The sequence below is a fragment of the Typopeltis vanoorti genome, chromosome 25 (genome assembly GCF_054136105.1).
Source record: "Typopeltis vanoorti isolate ZY-2024b chromosome 25, IOZ_Tvanoo_1.0, whole genome shotgun sequence".
In the NCBI taxonomy this organism is placed as follows: Eukaryota; Metazoa; Arthropoda; class Arachnida; order Uropygi; family Thelyphonidae; genus Typopeltis; species Typopeltis vanoorti.
Genome location: NC_143573.1, coordinates 30,507,034 through 30,524,636, shown reverse-complemented (window position 1 = coordinate 30,524,636; position 17,603 = coordinate 30,507,034). Strand labels below are relative to the sequence as shown.

General features: G+C 37.1%; 1 protein-coding gene across 1 annotated transcript in view; it reads left to right on the top strand.

Moving 5' to 3' along the window:
* The first annotated feature begins 371 nt into the window (after positions 1-371).
* Positions 372-17,603, top strand: part of ttv (exostosin glycosyltransferase 1 ttv) — a 288,389-nt gene continuing 271,157 nt past the window's right edge. Inside the window, exon 1 of the mRNA XM_090414748.1 lies at positions 372-1,398. Coding sequence (XP_090270874.1) covers positions 500-1,398 — 899 coding nt within the window. The 5' untranslated portion in view covers positions 372-499. The remainder of the gene's footprint in view (positions 1,399-17,603) is intronic.

Below are 17,603 nucleotides of genomic sequence, written 5' to 3'. Positions count from 1 at the left end.
CAGAAGCGGACTTGTAGCTTGTTTGGACTCTTCAGTTTTTATTGTACTATTTTTTCCCCTTCGTACAATATGTGAACTGATAAATACATGCGGTTTCCATTATTAAAACAATTCGGAGTTATAAAGGCTTTCACAAAACGGACTTCCAACTTTTATTAGAAATCGATCCTGAACGCAAACATTAGCGATATTCACTCGTCATAGCAGACTTATCCGCTGTTCAGCGCATTGAGCGCTATAGAGCATGCGCTTAAATCTCTTATGACAACCCCCATCTTGTTAATGGTACTGGCCAAACGACGCGTTACCTCAAAACGAGACTGTAAGCACATGGGTGTTTCAAAGATGGCGGTAGAGACGCTGGTAGTGTTCGCGTGTGAGCGGCGGTGTCGCCAACAGGCTAGGTAGGGTGGCCCGATAGCTGTGGCCAGTGTGGGCTGAGACGTGGTGGCAGCTGGGGCAATATGGAGTAATTACCAGCGCTGGTGGTGGTGAGCTGATGCAGGCGAAAAAGAGGTATCTCGTCGTTGTGATCAGCTGCGCGTTCCTTGTGCTGTGTTACCTCGGAGGTTTTCGACTACGACAAAATGGCGATGAACAAGCCAGCGTGGTGCGGGAAAAGGCCAAGCTACATTCCTATGCGGACATCGGCGATGAACAGCGGGAAGTGGATTTGGTGGTGTCCCCTCGACAGAGACGACAAGAACGGAGTGTCGCCTACAAGGCTTCTAAGTGTAGGATGCACACGTGCTTCGATTTCTCGCGTTGTCGACGGGATTTCAAAGTTTACGTGTACCCAGTGGAAGGTAAAATCTCTGCGAGCTTTCAAAAGATACTAAACGTTATACAGGAGTCTCGGTATTATACCGCTGACCCTGCTCAGGCATGTCTGTTTATCTTGTCCTTAGACTCGTTAGATAGAGATACCCTAAGTTCAGATTATGTGAAAAACATACAGAGTAAACTGGACCAACAGGCCAAGTACTGGAATAATGGTAGGAACCATATCATATTTAATCTATATTCCGGTACATGGCCCGAGTATGCTGAAGACTTAGGCTTTGATATCAGTGAAGCAATATTAGCCAAAGCGAGTATATCCATATCAAATTTTAGGCCCAATTTTGACGTTCCAATTCCTCTCTTTCCTAAAAATCACCCCGAAAAGGGTGGTAATCGTGGCTATCTCACTACAAGCAATTTTCCTGTTAATAAAAAATACTTGTTGGTGTTCAAAGGTAAGCGTTACTTGTACGGCATCGGTTCGGAGACTAGGAACTCCTTATACCATCTGCATAATGGCAAGGACATCATTCTGCTTACAACATGTAAACATGGCAAGAAATGGAAAGAACTCAAGGACGAACGTTGTGAAAGGGATAACAAGGAGTATGACAGGTGAGTTAGCTTGTTGATTGACTTAATACGTGAATACTGATATTCATTTTAACTTTAAGAAATATTTAGATGCCATCTCTCCTGGCAGTCTAGTCAACTGCGTGATCCAACCTCGGCTGGTCTTTGTGGCTGCGAGCAGTCATAAAACGTGAGTGGAAGGGAATTTATATGTTTTCCCTAAACTCTTGTATAGCTAATACAAAAATTATCGGTTATACTGTTATGTAGGCTGGAAAAAAACTATTCCTTTCAGTTACAAAAGGTAGTTTTCCGTGTGTAAATGTGTCCTCGGAATCGCGCCAAACTATATTTCACTTACTCAGTAGCCAGTGCCCTAACGCAGGCAATTGGCCTTAAGGAAGAGAAGAAAAGCTATTTTCGTTTTTCTTTTTAACTTTAACCCAACTGTTAACTGGCATGCACTGCATTTATGAATATAACCATATACTCACACACATCCATCGATATCTCACGCTGTGTTTTTGTGTGCGTTATATACACATGCACACCTCCAAAATTATTTTTTCTTAAGTTTAATTCAAATAAATTAACTACAGCAAATAAGAATAAACTTAATAGAATTAAATTAATTAATTCCAAGCCCTAACACGCTGATATATTTAAATGATTTTTAAGAAGTTTAGAAAGCCATTTTCTGTTGCTCTGTTCATCCCGAAGAGATTCTCTAAGCTTCAGAAACTGTTGCTTTTATTTTTACTAGTTTTGTTCATTCTGACAACTAGAGGTGGCCATTCGTCTCCAAAACAAGACCCATGTCCCGGCCTATTTTTGTTGCCATTTTTATTTCATCTTCTGGATTATATTTTCCATTGTAGCAATTAAAACAAATATTTGCTTATCTTTTAAGGTATTTCGATAAACTTGCAGTAAATCTGATATATTGAAGAAGGTATTCTTCGAAAAAAATATTCTGCTTCCTGTATTTAATTAACGCAGAAGAGAGATGGGTACAAAATAAAATGTTTGCTAAAAAAAGGAAATGTTATTTAAAAAATGGTGTTTCCTTTTCCGAAAACGCCAGACGGGGGGAAGTGATCACTTTAACTCAATTCAAACAGAATTCCGTTTAGAAAACGAATTACTAAAATCAACGGTATGATGGAATGATGTGGACAGTGATTAGGGATTTTCTCTCCTTTACCATTTAAAGCTCATTTTAAATATATACCCCCCTCCCACTCGTAGTTCCGGTTCCAGCAGTTGTAGTCTCACGAAGGCCCTCCTGATGAAATTTATCGCATGAAAGCATAAGATAACATTGTTCATGTCATTTGCCTGCAGTTCACATACGCATTGTGCTAGTGATCATATAGAACTTGGAACGCTCACAAATATTATCATGCACAATATTTTATACATAAATGGTTGAGGATTTATGGTATTCTCAATGTAATTAATTTATAGTATTTTAAATTGAAATCCCTAATTATGGGACTCAACCCGCATCGGTCGGATGAGAGACTTCAACTTGGATAGTAAAAATAAAATTTTCAGATCCTCCATCCCCCCCCATATTATCTTAATAAACTAATTTCAAAATTTTTGAATAATAAATATTAATAAGATATTAGAAAATTATAATAATTCTTTATTTTAATAATTTGAATATTTTACCTTATTGATCAGGCCATAGAACATTTTTTAAGGAAATAACTGGAGGATGAATTGCAAAAGAATAAGATGCTGGGTATAAACTTGTTGAAAATATCTTACACCTACACAGATGGAATTTGCATGCTAAAAAAAAATTCATAGATGAGAGTTTTATTCTGATAATGTTTTCAGATAATAGACAGTCCAACTTTAAGATGTTTCTCTTTAAATCCTCTTAAGGATTTTTTAATGAGTGTATTCTTGGTATCTTATTCCTATCCCTAGAATATTAGAATATGATGGAAGTTCATTATGTGTCCCTCATTAAATTTAAGTATTCATCTTGGTCATGGCATTTCATATTTTTGTAATGTGCGATAATAACCATTACAATACTTTCTCATTCAGCAATATGTATGAATATATAATTTTTGGTGTAGATTTTAGGAAAAATATATGCTAGCTTTTCAGAAAGCTTGTTCATAAATTATGTAATGCTATTTTTCAGAAATTTAGATTCTCAGTCACATGTTGTTACAAACCTTTCAAATTGCATGACAGATATATACAATTATATATACTGTATTAACTTTGCATATTAATGACACTGGGGATGACCTGGAGGGAATATCCAATTATATGCTGATGATGACGATGCAAAGTTGGATCTTGCATTAAGGGATAAATCTGATACAATATCACATCAGTACTGTACATCTTTATTATATAGTACATATGTTATCTTAAAGTGCCTTCCAGATTCTCTCTCTCCTTTTTTTTTTTTTTTTTTTGTTATAAGAGTTAACACTGCAAATTATAAAATATAAAAACTTTGATAATTTTTCTAATCTTCATCCTGTAAGCTGCTGCTGTTCTTAGTTCACACAGTGGTCCCTCCTTGTGTAGTTCTTGGTCTTTCTCTCTATCTCCTCCTAATTCATGGCGACTAATTCAGAATTTTCAATGGCTGTCATCCTTATTCTCTGGCATATCTATACCATGTATCCTCATCCTCTCTGTGACAGGTTGTTCTTCATCTTTCACCTCTGTTTGAATGGAATCTATGTAGTTTTTGGTTTTTCTCTTTTCCTCCTTCCAATTCATGGTGACTAATTCATAATTCTCAGTGGTTGTCATTCATCCTTTTCTCTGGACATGTCCATATCATTTTGAGGCATGCACCTCCATCCTCTCTGTGACAGGCTCTTCAACTTCCATTTCTGTTTGAATTGAATAGATATGTTCCTGAGGTAGTCCATATAAGTGGCTCCCATACTTCACCTGAAGTAGCCTACTCACTAATACACTTTCACACAGGTGCTCAGTTTCTGCTGCTTGCAGCTTCTACAAATATAACATGGCTGCTGTTCATCAGAATTAGCATCAATAATACTCCCACTCTGTCAAATCAGTTCAGAGGCATGCAGTAAATGTTCTTTTACAGTGCATCTCCAAAATTAGAGAATAAATTTTCTTCTTTTTGTTCATCCCTTTCACTGGAACAGTCTGCAATCTTATGTGTTTCCCAAGGAAAACAGTCAACATCTCTTCAAAATAAATGTAAGTTCCTTCTTACCCATCCACGGTACTAGCGTACTATAGGTTGACCAGCCTCTTGTGGATGGGTTTCGTTAAAAAAAATAATAAAAATAAATAAATAAAAATCCATTTCCATAACTTCTACTTGTTTCTTTGGCTGTTAGTGAGGGTCCAGCACTCATATCCATAGGTCATTATATTCTCTATAATCACCCACATAGAATCTTCTTTGTTTTCCTTGAGATCTTATGACTGCATAAAATACAGCAACGCTGTTCTACGAGCTGCCCATATCTGTCATGTTCTGTAAAATTTCCCATTGGCCGGACTTATTCATCGTGGAGCTTAGTTACTTGAAGTAACTAAGCTCAAGTGATTTTGCAGTCACCTCCAACCTAGGTACTTTTGGGCCTCAATGTTTATATATATCCAACAATTTTCTCATCTAGTATTCTACATCTTCCTTATCCAGTATATGTGAGGATCATACATGATTATCAGTCCTACATTCTGAAGACTTGTTTCCTCTAGATGTATTTACGGTAATGCTTGTTCCCATCCTCTAGGACATTTTAAACAATGTTAGTGACATATAGCATCTCTGCTTGAGCCCGTTACTAGTATAAAATGCCTCTGAAAGTTTGCAGCCAATGTATGTTTGTAGCAGATTTAGATTACTTGTATGTCATCTGCACTATCTTTACCATTAATCATCTATATCTGCACTCTTCAGTGCTTGCCACAACTGGCCTGTGAAAACACACACACACATGGATCTACAGTCATAAACTGGTTGAGCCCTCCTAAACCCTGATTAGGAGGGCTCAACCAGTTCTAAGAGATTGTCGAGGAACCCCACTCAATAAGTGCTTCCCACATTCTCTTCCTTGGGGTATTGTTAGCATTTTACAGATTTACAAAAATCAAATGAAGTGCTTTATATTATTATTATTATTATTATTCCTGACAACCTCCAAGGAGTCCAAAGACTCATCGCGGGAGGACACCTACAACTGTCTCAACCACTACACCAAACCTCTACTATGAATCATCTCCATCAACGGCATCTACCGCCCACCACAACTAGTATTTTTTGTCTGTAAATTGCGTGTGTTCTGAAATATTATCCATACAAGATCATCATGTTGTAAAACAAAACTTTTCTTTCAACATTATTGGGATACCTTGAATTCAACTGTATTTCCTCACAATTCAACTTGCATATTCTGCTAATCCTCTTGGAGGACCCCTGTAACCACTAGAGGGCATTCTTTCTCAGGTGGCAGATGGGGTATCCCACCATATTTGGTGGGATCGTGGATATATTGAAACTTCATAGCAAGTGAAATTATGCCTCATGTGAAGATACTTCACTCAATGAAAAGTAAGAGTATTGAAGAGGAAACTAATGTTCACATTGGATAGAGTGATAGAATCGGCATGTGGTGGAAAATATGACAGTGGACATAGATTGATTCAGTTGTATGCAAATGAGAGATGCCAGGTGTTAAATGGCTATTATCTATACAAAGATATACACAGTGCCGGCTCGAGGGTATATGGTGCCCCTAGGCCAGTTTTATCAATGCATTGTAAGACAAGACAGGCATCAGAAAATTCTTTGTTGTTAAAAGCAGTTTATAGTTATTGCCAAAAAAAAATGTGTATAGAGCATTTTTTTGGGGGGGGGCACTACTCGTACCACCAACTCTTCAACTCTTCTGGTGCTCTTTAATACTATTACTTTTTTTTTATGATGTTAGTGCCCCAAAGCCATTGTGGTGAAGCCTAGACCTGGCCCTGGATATACATAAATTTACACGAACCAATCACTAGAGGTCTGAAATCAATAATCGATCTGGTGTTAGCTAGACAAGAGAGAATAACAATAGTGCAAGATGTGAATGTTCAGTGAAGTAGAATGTGGGACAGATCATTATATGGTAAGAAGCAAGATTGTGTGCCTGTTATATCTAGGAATCTCAATAATAATTACCACATGATGGTAATTATTATTTAGATTCCCAGATGCAATAGTGTTCTTATAAGATGATATATAATGGTATATTGGATTTATATAGATAATATCTATAGCGGAAGTTGGATTTACCCAGGGAATGATTTGCATCTGAGTTGTATAATTATTTAGAGAAATGTGTATGTGAGGCTGCTCAAGAGGCTCTTGGAAGATACTGTAAGAAACAAGGAATTATAGAATGGATGAGTCAGCAAGTGAAGGAGAAGATAGAAGAACATATATTATCATGTGTTCAGTTAGCAGGATATTTACTTGTATCATGGTGGAACAGGATTGAATTCAAGATGGTGAATATTTCTAGTAATATTGGAAATCAATCCTGGGTTACAGCAGGAAGATATTGCATAGATAATATATTTCCTTATGCCAGATAACCTAAAAAATGGTTGCTAAGAATAAAGAAGTCCATTTGATTTTTGTATATCTGGAGAAAACATCCTACTATCCTTGAGAATGATAATGTGGTCATTGAAGAGGGCAGGCACAATAATGGTACAGAGAATGTAGTGATCTAAGTCTGCTATAAAGATTGGTAACAAACTTTCAGAGGCATTTATCCCTAGCAAAGGGTTCAAGCAGAGATGTCATGTATCATTAAAAATCTACTTAAATGTGCCCTTGTAGGACTGGAAACAGGCAATGCTGTGGAATGGATGTGCCCATTAGGAGAAATTTTACATTTCTCTTCTTTTCACTGATGATCAGTGATTCTTGTATAGAATGAGAATATGAAATAACAGATGAGAAAACTATTGGATACATATAAATGTTGGGACCTTGAAAATCAGCCTGTTACAAGTACCTAGTGGTTGGAGGTTATAGGGCAACAGATGTTGAGTTAGAGGTGGGAACTATAAAACTAGTGGATGCCTTCACGAGTAACTGGGCTGCACAATGATATGTCCAGCCAATCTGAAGTGGACATAACATTTAGAACAGGACAGGCATGAGCAGCTATTAAAACCATGAATAGTATTTTACATAGTCATAAGGTCTCAAGGAAAACTAAGATCTGATGCAGCATCTTCAATGAATATGCATCAGATCAGGTGATTAAAGTATAATGACCTATGGATGTGAGTGCTGAATCTTCATTAACAGCCAAATGAAACAACTAGAAGTTGTGGCCCATTCCAATGCATAATTCAAATGCATATATTTGAACAGAGATGTTATAAACCAACCTCTTCATAACAGGCTGTTATGAAGAGGTCAGGGTAATGTTTTGAAATGATCTGGATACATCCAGAGAATGAGGGAAGAACAGTGACCATTCAGAATTATGAACTAGTCATCCCTGGAAAGAAGAAAGATGGAAAACCAAGGGCTATGTGGAGAGGGACTTGTAAGAGCTGTGGAGAAAAGAGGCTTACAGGATGATCAACTGGAAAAATTGCAGAGAATGCAATCTAAGAACAGGCAACTGCTAAAAAGTTGTAAAAATACAAATATCCTGTTAGTCAAATATATGAACATTTATTCCTCTATAATTATCAGGCTCTTTCTCTTATTGTCCTCCCCATAGGCTTTTTTAATGTAACTCTCCCACCCACAAAAATTTTCTTTATATTTTGTAAACCTATATTACATTTGTGTCATGGGTTTGCTAATGATTTTTTATTTATATTTTATTTTATTTATTTATTTTTTAACATAGTGCAGAAACCCCTCTAGAGGCCAAACATGTTTTGTGTTGGGTCTCTAGAGCTAGGTTTCAAATAAGCAGGGCAATGATCTCACAGTAGGCAATGAAATTTAGCTTCCACCTAAAGACAATCACAAACATCTATGCCCACAGCAGTATTTCACCCTGCAGCCTATTGGTTGAAGAGCAGATACGCTAACCACTCATTACACCAGGCTAGCATCTAACCAGTTGGATGATATACATGATAAATTCTACTCATGAGAGATATCTTCACCTTATAATCACTGCGTTGAATATTGTTGTCAGGGCCTGTAATACAGTATGATGCAAAGAAAATGGTACTGAACTTCAACCCTTTCAGTATACATTCTATGAGATATACTTTTCAACTGCATGCTCATTAATAGAAGAGCATGTGTAAAGTCTATGGCATTATATTTAGCTGTAGCAATTATGTTGATGTTGAAGAAAAGACATTTATTGTTGAGCATTATTTTCAGTAAAACAAATGGTCCAAGCCTATGGCATATTTGTGAGCAGTTTGTTTGTCATTTGTGAGTAAGTGTTTTCCAAGCAGTTGTGTCAACATTGCCTTAATTGAGAGGTTCCAATGTACCGGAAGTGTTCTGTCACAATGCAAAAGGCATTTACGGAGACCATGAACTGTTAACACAAATGAGAATCACAAGTGTGTGCTAGAGCACGTGTTACAGTCTCTGAAGCACGCAGTCAACACTGAATGGCGATAAAACCGATATTGAATTCAGACCAGTATCGCAATTCAGACAACAATGAATTGCGATACTGGTCACTACACAGAATCCTTTGGAGCTGGGTGCCATTCCATACATCATTCATGTGGGTCAATATTTAACAGCAACAGATTATGCTGCACAGGAATACTGTGCACACATGCTGACCAGTGCTATGAAGATCCATCCTTCTTTCCTCCATAATGCGTGGTTCTCAGACAAAGAACATTTTCATCCAAGAGGTCATAAACAGTTGAATTTACAGGTTTCTTGAGACCTGAATTTGTCTAAGAGAAACTTCTTCACAGCCAGAAGGTCAATGCATGGTGTGCTGTTCTTGGCCATGCCATACTTACTTTACTTAATCCTCTTCACTCCACCTGGGAGCATAGGTCTTCCACCACTATTTGACACCGGACTCTGTTTTTGGCTTAATCCGGTATCTTTGGAAGGTTTCAGTTTGCATAGCAAAAAATTTTTTTCCGAGACTGGGTTGCTAGCCCTGCGCTCAACTCTCCCCCATTTATCCGGGCTTAGGACCAGCATGTCAAGTTTTCACTAAGCATGGCTGGGTTGGCGATGCTATAATTGGACCCTAATTCATTGAAGAGGGTGTGGTGTAACTGAATAGTGAATGCAACATTGAGAATGTGTTCCATTCACCCATAATTTGCATAGGATGTGCCATGCAAAAAATGTTCCATTTCATGCACCAGTATTCCAACAAGATGGAGCAACCTGTAACACATCACATGGTTCTAGAGCCCATTTATCAGAACACTTCATGTTTTCCTGATCGCATGTCACTTCATTTGGGGGTATATTGAAGGAATGGGTATCCCTTCGTGACCTGCCTTGATGAACTAAGGGATAAAATTACATGATATGTCCAGCAGATGTCTCTACCCCCTTGTTCTCCAAGATGACAGAGAACCTTTGCATGCGCTATGAAACCCGTCTTGAGGCAGTGTGTCCATTTTGAGCACATAATCTACCATCGTTAATGCTTTATTTGACCTAGATTCCACCAATAGTTGTGGATGCACATATCATCATGGGTAAACATATATTTCTTTGTTAATAAACCCGTTTACTCTATGACACATATCGTTGTAGTTTTTCAGTACTTTTTTTTTTGAACACCATACTGTGCTTTACTACTACCTTACTTCATCTCTACTGTCATTCTGTCAGAGCCAGCAGCAGCCTTTCTGTTTTTTGATGCGTGAACAGCATTGCATCATCTATTTTACTTTTCCTTCAAATGTTCTTTGTCCTGACAATAACTTCTCATACCCTTGGTACTTCACCCTGTCCTCGTGTCTCTTAAAATCTTGAAGGGGAAATTATATCGAATCTTGCTGTTTTACTGCTTAACCCTTAACCATTTATTATATCCCCTCTTCTTTTTCCCTCTCTTTTCCCTCATTTGTTGACTCATCCTTTTTATATTTACTCGCTGCTTACCTTCTTTTCCAAGGGCCTTTTCACATGTGTTTCATGTGTAGCTTCATGTGTATTTCTTTAAATGACCATACAACCCAGATGTCTCTCTCTCTCTCTAGTTAAATTCAGTTTCTGTTCAAGATATCTATATAAATCCCATGTACTGTTGTCTTGTAATAGCCTTTATCTGGGTAGCTCAACTGTTCTACCATTGTAATGCAAGGCATTTGGCCCTCTAGATGTATTAAGACACAGTCTTACTTATTACTACATAGTGATTTGTTCTGCACTATTGCTATTCTCTCTTGTCTGGCTCTCACCAGATCAGTTATTAATTTCAAGCCTATAGTTGTTGGTAGAATCCTTGTAAACTTGTGTATATCTGTTTGATAATAGCCATTTAAAATAGTTTATTATTAAAAAACTTCTTCCACTCATAACTTTTGCCTCTCCCTTTTTTTATGAGTATCTTCTATAGCACCTGTGTTTGAATCCTATTTCAGATGCAAAAACTGAATTTAAAGTGTTAAATTAAATTTTATGTACATTTAGTAATGTGAGTAGGCTAAGATTTAGATGATCCAGAACCTTGCTCTAGAGACCAAGCATGGTAATTTTTTCAAGCTGCTTCAGGCCTCCAATAAGCATTAGAGGAGCTTCACTCTGGATGACAAATCATCTACCACTTAGTTGGTCTAAGAGTTGGACTTAGTTGAACTCATATAGAGATGGCAGTTTCTTCATCCAGCAAAACAGAAAAAAAAACAAAAAAACATATAGAACATGAAATTAACAGATGGACAGACCTAGATCATAATCTTTGCTGCTTCCTCATATTCTAAACAGCAGTATCAACTTTTAGAAGTCAGCTTTACAAAATTAAAAGATCAAACATCTGTAATTATTATAAAGAAAAATTTTATTTCATCTATATAAACTCCCATTGTGCATGCATAGTAAGACAATTTGGCAGTAGTTTAACTATGACATGACACCAGATTGCTATATAATTAAACTGGTTAGTATATCTGCACATTGGTTTGGTTAAATGTGGGGCTTGCACAGTTTGGAAACCCTGCTCTAGGAACCAAACCTGGAACTTTTTCAAGTCACTTCAGGTCTCCAGTAAGTGGGACAGTGGTTTCACGCCAGGCATTGAAATTTATCTCGCACCTAAAAACAATCGCAAACATCTGTGGCAAGAGTGGGATTGAAACCCCACTTTGTTGGATGAGTGGATATGGTAATCACTCAACCAACCAAGCTGGCAATTATTATAGCAGCTTTCATGGAGCCCAAAAACTCATCATGGAACTACTGTTTTCATTCCTGAAAACATTAGAGACTATCTCTGACAAACCATTCCATTCATTCACTGTTCTCCAAGCAAAACAACATTTAGTCCTAATTCCCATTTTTTTTAATGTGCCTCCTATCCATGAAATGTTGGGAACCTATAGTTCTCAACATTTCATGGATAGGAGGCACATTAAAAAGTACATTAAATACTGTGGATTGGAAGAGGGCTTTTTTCTTATTTTTAAATATTTATTTATTTGTTTACACAGTCTGGAAATCCTGCTCTAGAGACCAGACATGGAATGCTTTTCAAGTAACTTCAGTTCTTCCCTAAATGGGGTGGTGTTTTCACAATTGGTGATGAAATTCATCTCTCACTTAAAGGCAATGTAAACATCCATGTTGATGGTGGGATTTGAACCCACTGCCTTGGCTGAAGCAGGTACTTTAACCACTTGGCCAACCAGACCGGCATAATTGCACTTGTACATGACTTCTAGGAGTAACTCGTTTTGTTTTCTCCTCTCTTGTCATTTAGGAGACAGGAGAGGAGAGAACTGGTGTAGAAGTATTGTAAATTAAATAATCTGTCATTCACGCTATGCCATCTACAATCTGCTACATGGTATTTTTTCTGTTAATTGCATGTGTTCTCTGGCCAAATTTTTTTCTAATGCGCCCACAAGTGAAGGGTTACAAGACCTATAACACAACAGTGCCGTATGTGTGTAAGTGATTAAAAAGAAAGAAGTAATTGATATATTATTTAAAGGGTTCAGGATTGTATTCAGTTAGAAAAACACTATGGAGGAGGCTGTTCCAAAGAATAGAAGTGGATGGAATGAAGAAATATAAATTAATTTGGTATATTTGGAGTTGGACAATGTATGGGTGCTGGTCAGTGGCTTCTCTGGTTCTTACATAATTAAAAAAACATGGAGGTATGGCAGTTGCCAGTTCAGCAGTGCAGTGCAGTGCCCATTAAATTACTTATAAAAAAGGCATAGTGCAAAAGCAGTGGCTTATGGGGGAAAGTGACTGAAGGAAGTGTGAGCAAGAGAGAGATCACCATCTGTTTGAGTGGATTGCCCTTTTCAAAAAACTAGTAAACTGTTCTCGCATTTGAGATTACCATCTCAAATAGTTTACTAGTATGCAGGATGAAAACCCGATTCCCTAGGATGAAAAAAAATCCTTTACCACTGTATGAGATTGGCTATCTCACCTTCAATTGAAAAATATCCATATAAAGGTTCCTCTCGTGATGAGAATCGCGATTGGGTCTTTGCCAATTGAAGGGGACAACATTGTCCCATTTTTGTTCTTCTAGGCTGTGTCACAAACATTTCACTTCACTTTTTAACTAAACTTTTCAACCCACAAACCTTCACTTTGTCGTCAAAGGAAGTAACAGAGCAGTTGCCATTTTTGATTGCTCACCTTTTGAAACTTTTTCAACATTTTCACATCCTAAAGAAACACAGGCAAATAAATCTCTTGTCAGTATTTCTAATAGCGAAGTTCATATGAAGAGGAATAATAATCTCCTTATTTCTGCTTGTCAGAGATAAAATCATCCTGTAGAATCTACGTTATGGTAATTAATGCATACACGTGTGTGTGCCTGCACGCATGTGCGCACACACACACACAGCAGTGATGTACTATAAGTGTTGTTGATATAAAAATTTATATATTTTAATTGCAAAACATATAGCATGTTTTACCAGGGTTTTGCCCCCCCCCCCCCCTCACACACACACACACACGTGTGCACGTGTGGCAAAAGGTTAAAAAGAGAAAGAACGTATTGGTAATTAATGTTTTTTAATATAATAACTAGATGAAGTTAGTCATTCGGGAAGTTCTGTTGTGAACAAATGTTGACTAGTGGTTTGCTTGCATTTTCATAGATATATATCAAAAAGGAAGAAGACTTAACTAGTTCTTTGAATTACATCCTATTATACCTATAGAACTGCCAAGGTAGGAGTCTCCTTGGCTCAGTTGCTTTCAATGGAGCACTTTGGTTGAAAAGAACCCGAGTTCAAATCCAGCTATGATGCTGTGAAGAACCTCTTTCCAGGGTTTTTCAATTAAAGGTGAATTATCTTTACACCCATGTTTTTTTGTTTTTTTTTAATAACAAGCAAACCAGTCTCATGAACATGTACATATAAGCATAAAATCCTTGTAGATATGTGATAGCCATTCTCATACAGAGGTACAGGTTCAATGAGACTGGTGCATCTCTCTTATGGGGATGTAGCAGGGAAATGGAAAGCTGGCTCATTGCCTAAAACTCCTAATCAGCAGAATTAACCTGTCTTGAATGGATAGAAGTACAGAGGCATGAAAGTGTGAAAAAAAAAATTGTAATTGGAGGGGGCGATCATCAGTTATGTGGATTGGTTTCTTCTGGATGGCATAAAGAATTTTTAGGAAGGTTTTGTTGCTGAACCACAAATGTGAAGAAAAATATTGCAAGTTGAGAAAGACTTGGGATATTTTATAAGGTTAATAGTTGTATAAGCAAGGAGTAGTGTTGAACTAGCAAGTTTGTTTTGCTTGGTACAAAACTTGCTACAAGCATGTTTCATCCAGAATATTGTAATATAGTGATATAGCATTTTACTGCCTCTATAAGGAAAATATTACTTCTGCATTGAGAATATTCACAGGTCTAGCTTCCAGTGATGAAATCTCAATAAAAGTCTGGTTGTGACCATTCACATAATGCATGCCAATACATATACATCTATGTGTGTGTTGTATATTATGGGATACTGAGGTAATCTGATGTGAAGTCAGCAGCTTCTATATAAAAGTAGACTGGTTTGAAGATACTTCATATGCAAACTTATTAAGAATTATAAAAGATTAAATCAAGTATGTAATTTCCTGTCAAATAGCATTGAGAAAAGTATTGATGTGATGTTTTTGTGTTTTTAAGGGCCAACCTAAGGAGTTGATCATGAAGATCTGAGTATATCAAAAATAAGAAAGATCTCACTTATCTATTCTTATTAGAGGATAAGAATGTATTTTGCCAGTGCTGAACTGGATGATTGCCCTTGTCTAAAGAATGGCAATAAGATCAGTATTAACAAAAGCATTAATTATGAAAGATCTCGAAGCTCTGAATGTATAAGAATTGTAGACCTTGTCAGTTGAAGAGGAGGAAAAGGAATATACTGCTTGAAAAGAAGTCAGTGCACACCATAGTGTGAGGAACAAACAGCCATAGCAGCTACCTTAATAAGATGTAATACCTCCTTTCACTGCAGTAATCCCACAGGTCATACTGTTTCATAGAATTTCCATAAAATTCCCATTGATAGCGATCAATGGGAATTTTAGATCATTCTTCCTGTAGGCATATAAATGAGGTCCTGGACTGTTGTGGGGTGGACATCCCTTGACCTCACCCAATGTTTCAGTTCATCCCACAGATGTTCAACAGAGTTGGGATCAGAACTCTGTGGAGGCCAGTAAAGAGTGGTGACATTTGTATCCACAAACCAGTTACAGCAGCAGCCTTATGACATGATGCATTGTCTTGCTGAAAAAGACAATGGTCAGTTTTTAACATCACATGGAACCAGCATGCTAATGGCAGTCATTTTTCTCTTATTCAGAAACCCAAATTCAAATCATTGTTTAACATTTTCAAAGAGCCCTATAACTGAATTGGCTTAAGTGTAAATAATAATAAATCCAAGGGCTGCCACCCTACTCTAGCTGATTCAGCACAAGTACTTGTCACTCAGAATGGGTTGTTCCTGGAAAATGTGAACAATTTACCCCATCTTGGCAGTCATCTCTTAGCAGATACTGACACTGTAAGGAAATTCAATGTTATTCGAAATGGTGCTAGTGCAGTTTTGGGTGTTTGAATTTTTGATGACTTTAGAACATTCATATTGCAATCTAATTGTCTTTCCAGCTTTGCCATATGGCTATGATATCACTGCTGTTGGTCTCGAATAATCCTCATAATTCAGTGGAAATGTAGATAGAATGTTTTGATTGAAGATAATGGCACAATCCTCAGTAGCTTTGCTGGATTGGCCATATCATGTGTGTGCAAGTTACTCACCTTCTAAAATAGATCTTCTCACAACTGAAGGAGAGGCATAAGAACAAGAGGAAGGTAAAAGAAGCAGCTCAAGGATAACCTCATGGCAAATATGAAGAAATGTAACATCAGCATAAATAACTAGGAAGCTCTGACTATAGATGGGTCAAAATGGAGGAAGGCAGTAGTTCAGGACTTTTTAGTATTTTTGTATGGTGCACAGAGACTTGAGAAGAATAAGAAAAACACGTCGGGTTGCATGAGTAAATTCTCCTCAATTATCAATGCCTCTTTAAGGTGCATGCCACCACTGTGTAAGATCATGTGTTGCACCTCTGGACTTGCTAGTGGATTTTCAGAAACAGTCATGCTCATTTGCAAGTGACTGCCAGTAAATGATGGTTTATTCTGTTGTTAGCAGATTCAGGAAGGATTATAGAGAAACTCATTGATTTTATGTTTCTTCAAGTGGATTTGAATAAACTAGGATTGGGTGCATGTAGTTAGGAATGCTAATATTTACTCTTGCTCTTGGATAGGATTTTACATATTGCTTTGAGGAAATGGAATATTATGCATTGTACAGTGGCATTGCAGGAGATGGATTGTGGAGAAGAATGGCAAATAAAGAGTTAACACATTGTAAGGGTGATAAAAACCACACTTGTATTCAGATAGATGTTGACAAAGTAAGATAAAGGAAGTGATTGTACCTATATGTATGCTAAGGTATTTTCAGGTAGCATCTGGATTTTCAAATTTTAAGCATAAATTTCTGAAATTTGTTTAGTATGTGAAAAAAAAAACCCTTCGAAAATGGGAATGTATGGTATTACCATTATGTAATGCAGATAGCTCTCTTCTCTTCTCTTAGTGTAAAGTTAGCTAATCTTGGATATATTTTCATAGTGCATAATAAGCTAGCAAACCCTAAAGAACACATAATTTGTTGACATATTTGCAGAGCAACTTGTTTGGTTTTCTATGCTGACTCTAGAATATTTTGGGCTTATTTATTTGAGTTGCTTTTTGTATCAGTTGAATGCAAAAAAGTTGAATACATCTTTCACCCATGACAGGCTGTAAACTTATTGTACATTACTATTGTGGGTGGGATAAAGGTTGGATAACCTGATTTTTCTGTTCTATAACAGATATTGAACTTTTTCTAGCCACTACAGTCCTCTAATTAATAGGATGATGCAATGGTTATCAACCTTTTCCCATTTTTTCCCCCTTTAAATCCATTTCTATAAATTCTACCCCTTGTGTTTAAAATAGCAGTGATTCAAACTTAACATTGATTGTTCCATAACTAACGTTTTGCATTTTGTTTACTTTACTTGTTTTTCTGCCATTACTGATTATTTTTCGTGTACCCCTGAATGGCCCAGCACGTACCCCTGGGGGTATGGGTACCACCAGTCGGGAACCGATGGGATGATGTCATACTGGCAGTGTTCATCTCTTATCTGAAAACATTTTTAAACATTTATGTCCATTGTGAGATTTGAACTCATAGCAGGAGAGTGGGTATGCTATGCACTCAGCCCAACAGACTAGTTGACTTAGCCATACTAATTTGCTTATGACACACTTACACATATTTTTTTTCTTCTTTTTGTTATTTGTTTGTTTCCACCATAGACATGAATAGTTTTGTTGTTGTTAGACGGGAGATGAATTTCATCACGGGATTTCCAATGTGTAACCTCCACCCTGCTCATTGGAGGCCTGAAACATTCCATGTTTGGTCTATAGAGCAGGGTTTCTGGACTTTGTAAAAAATAA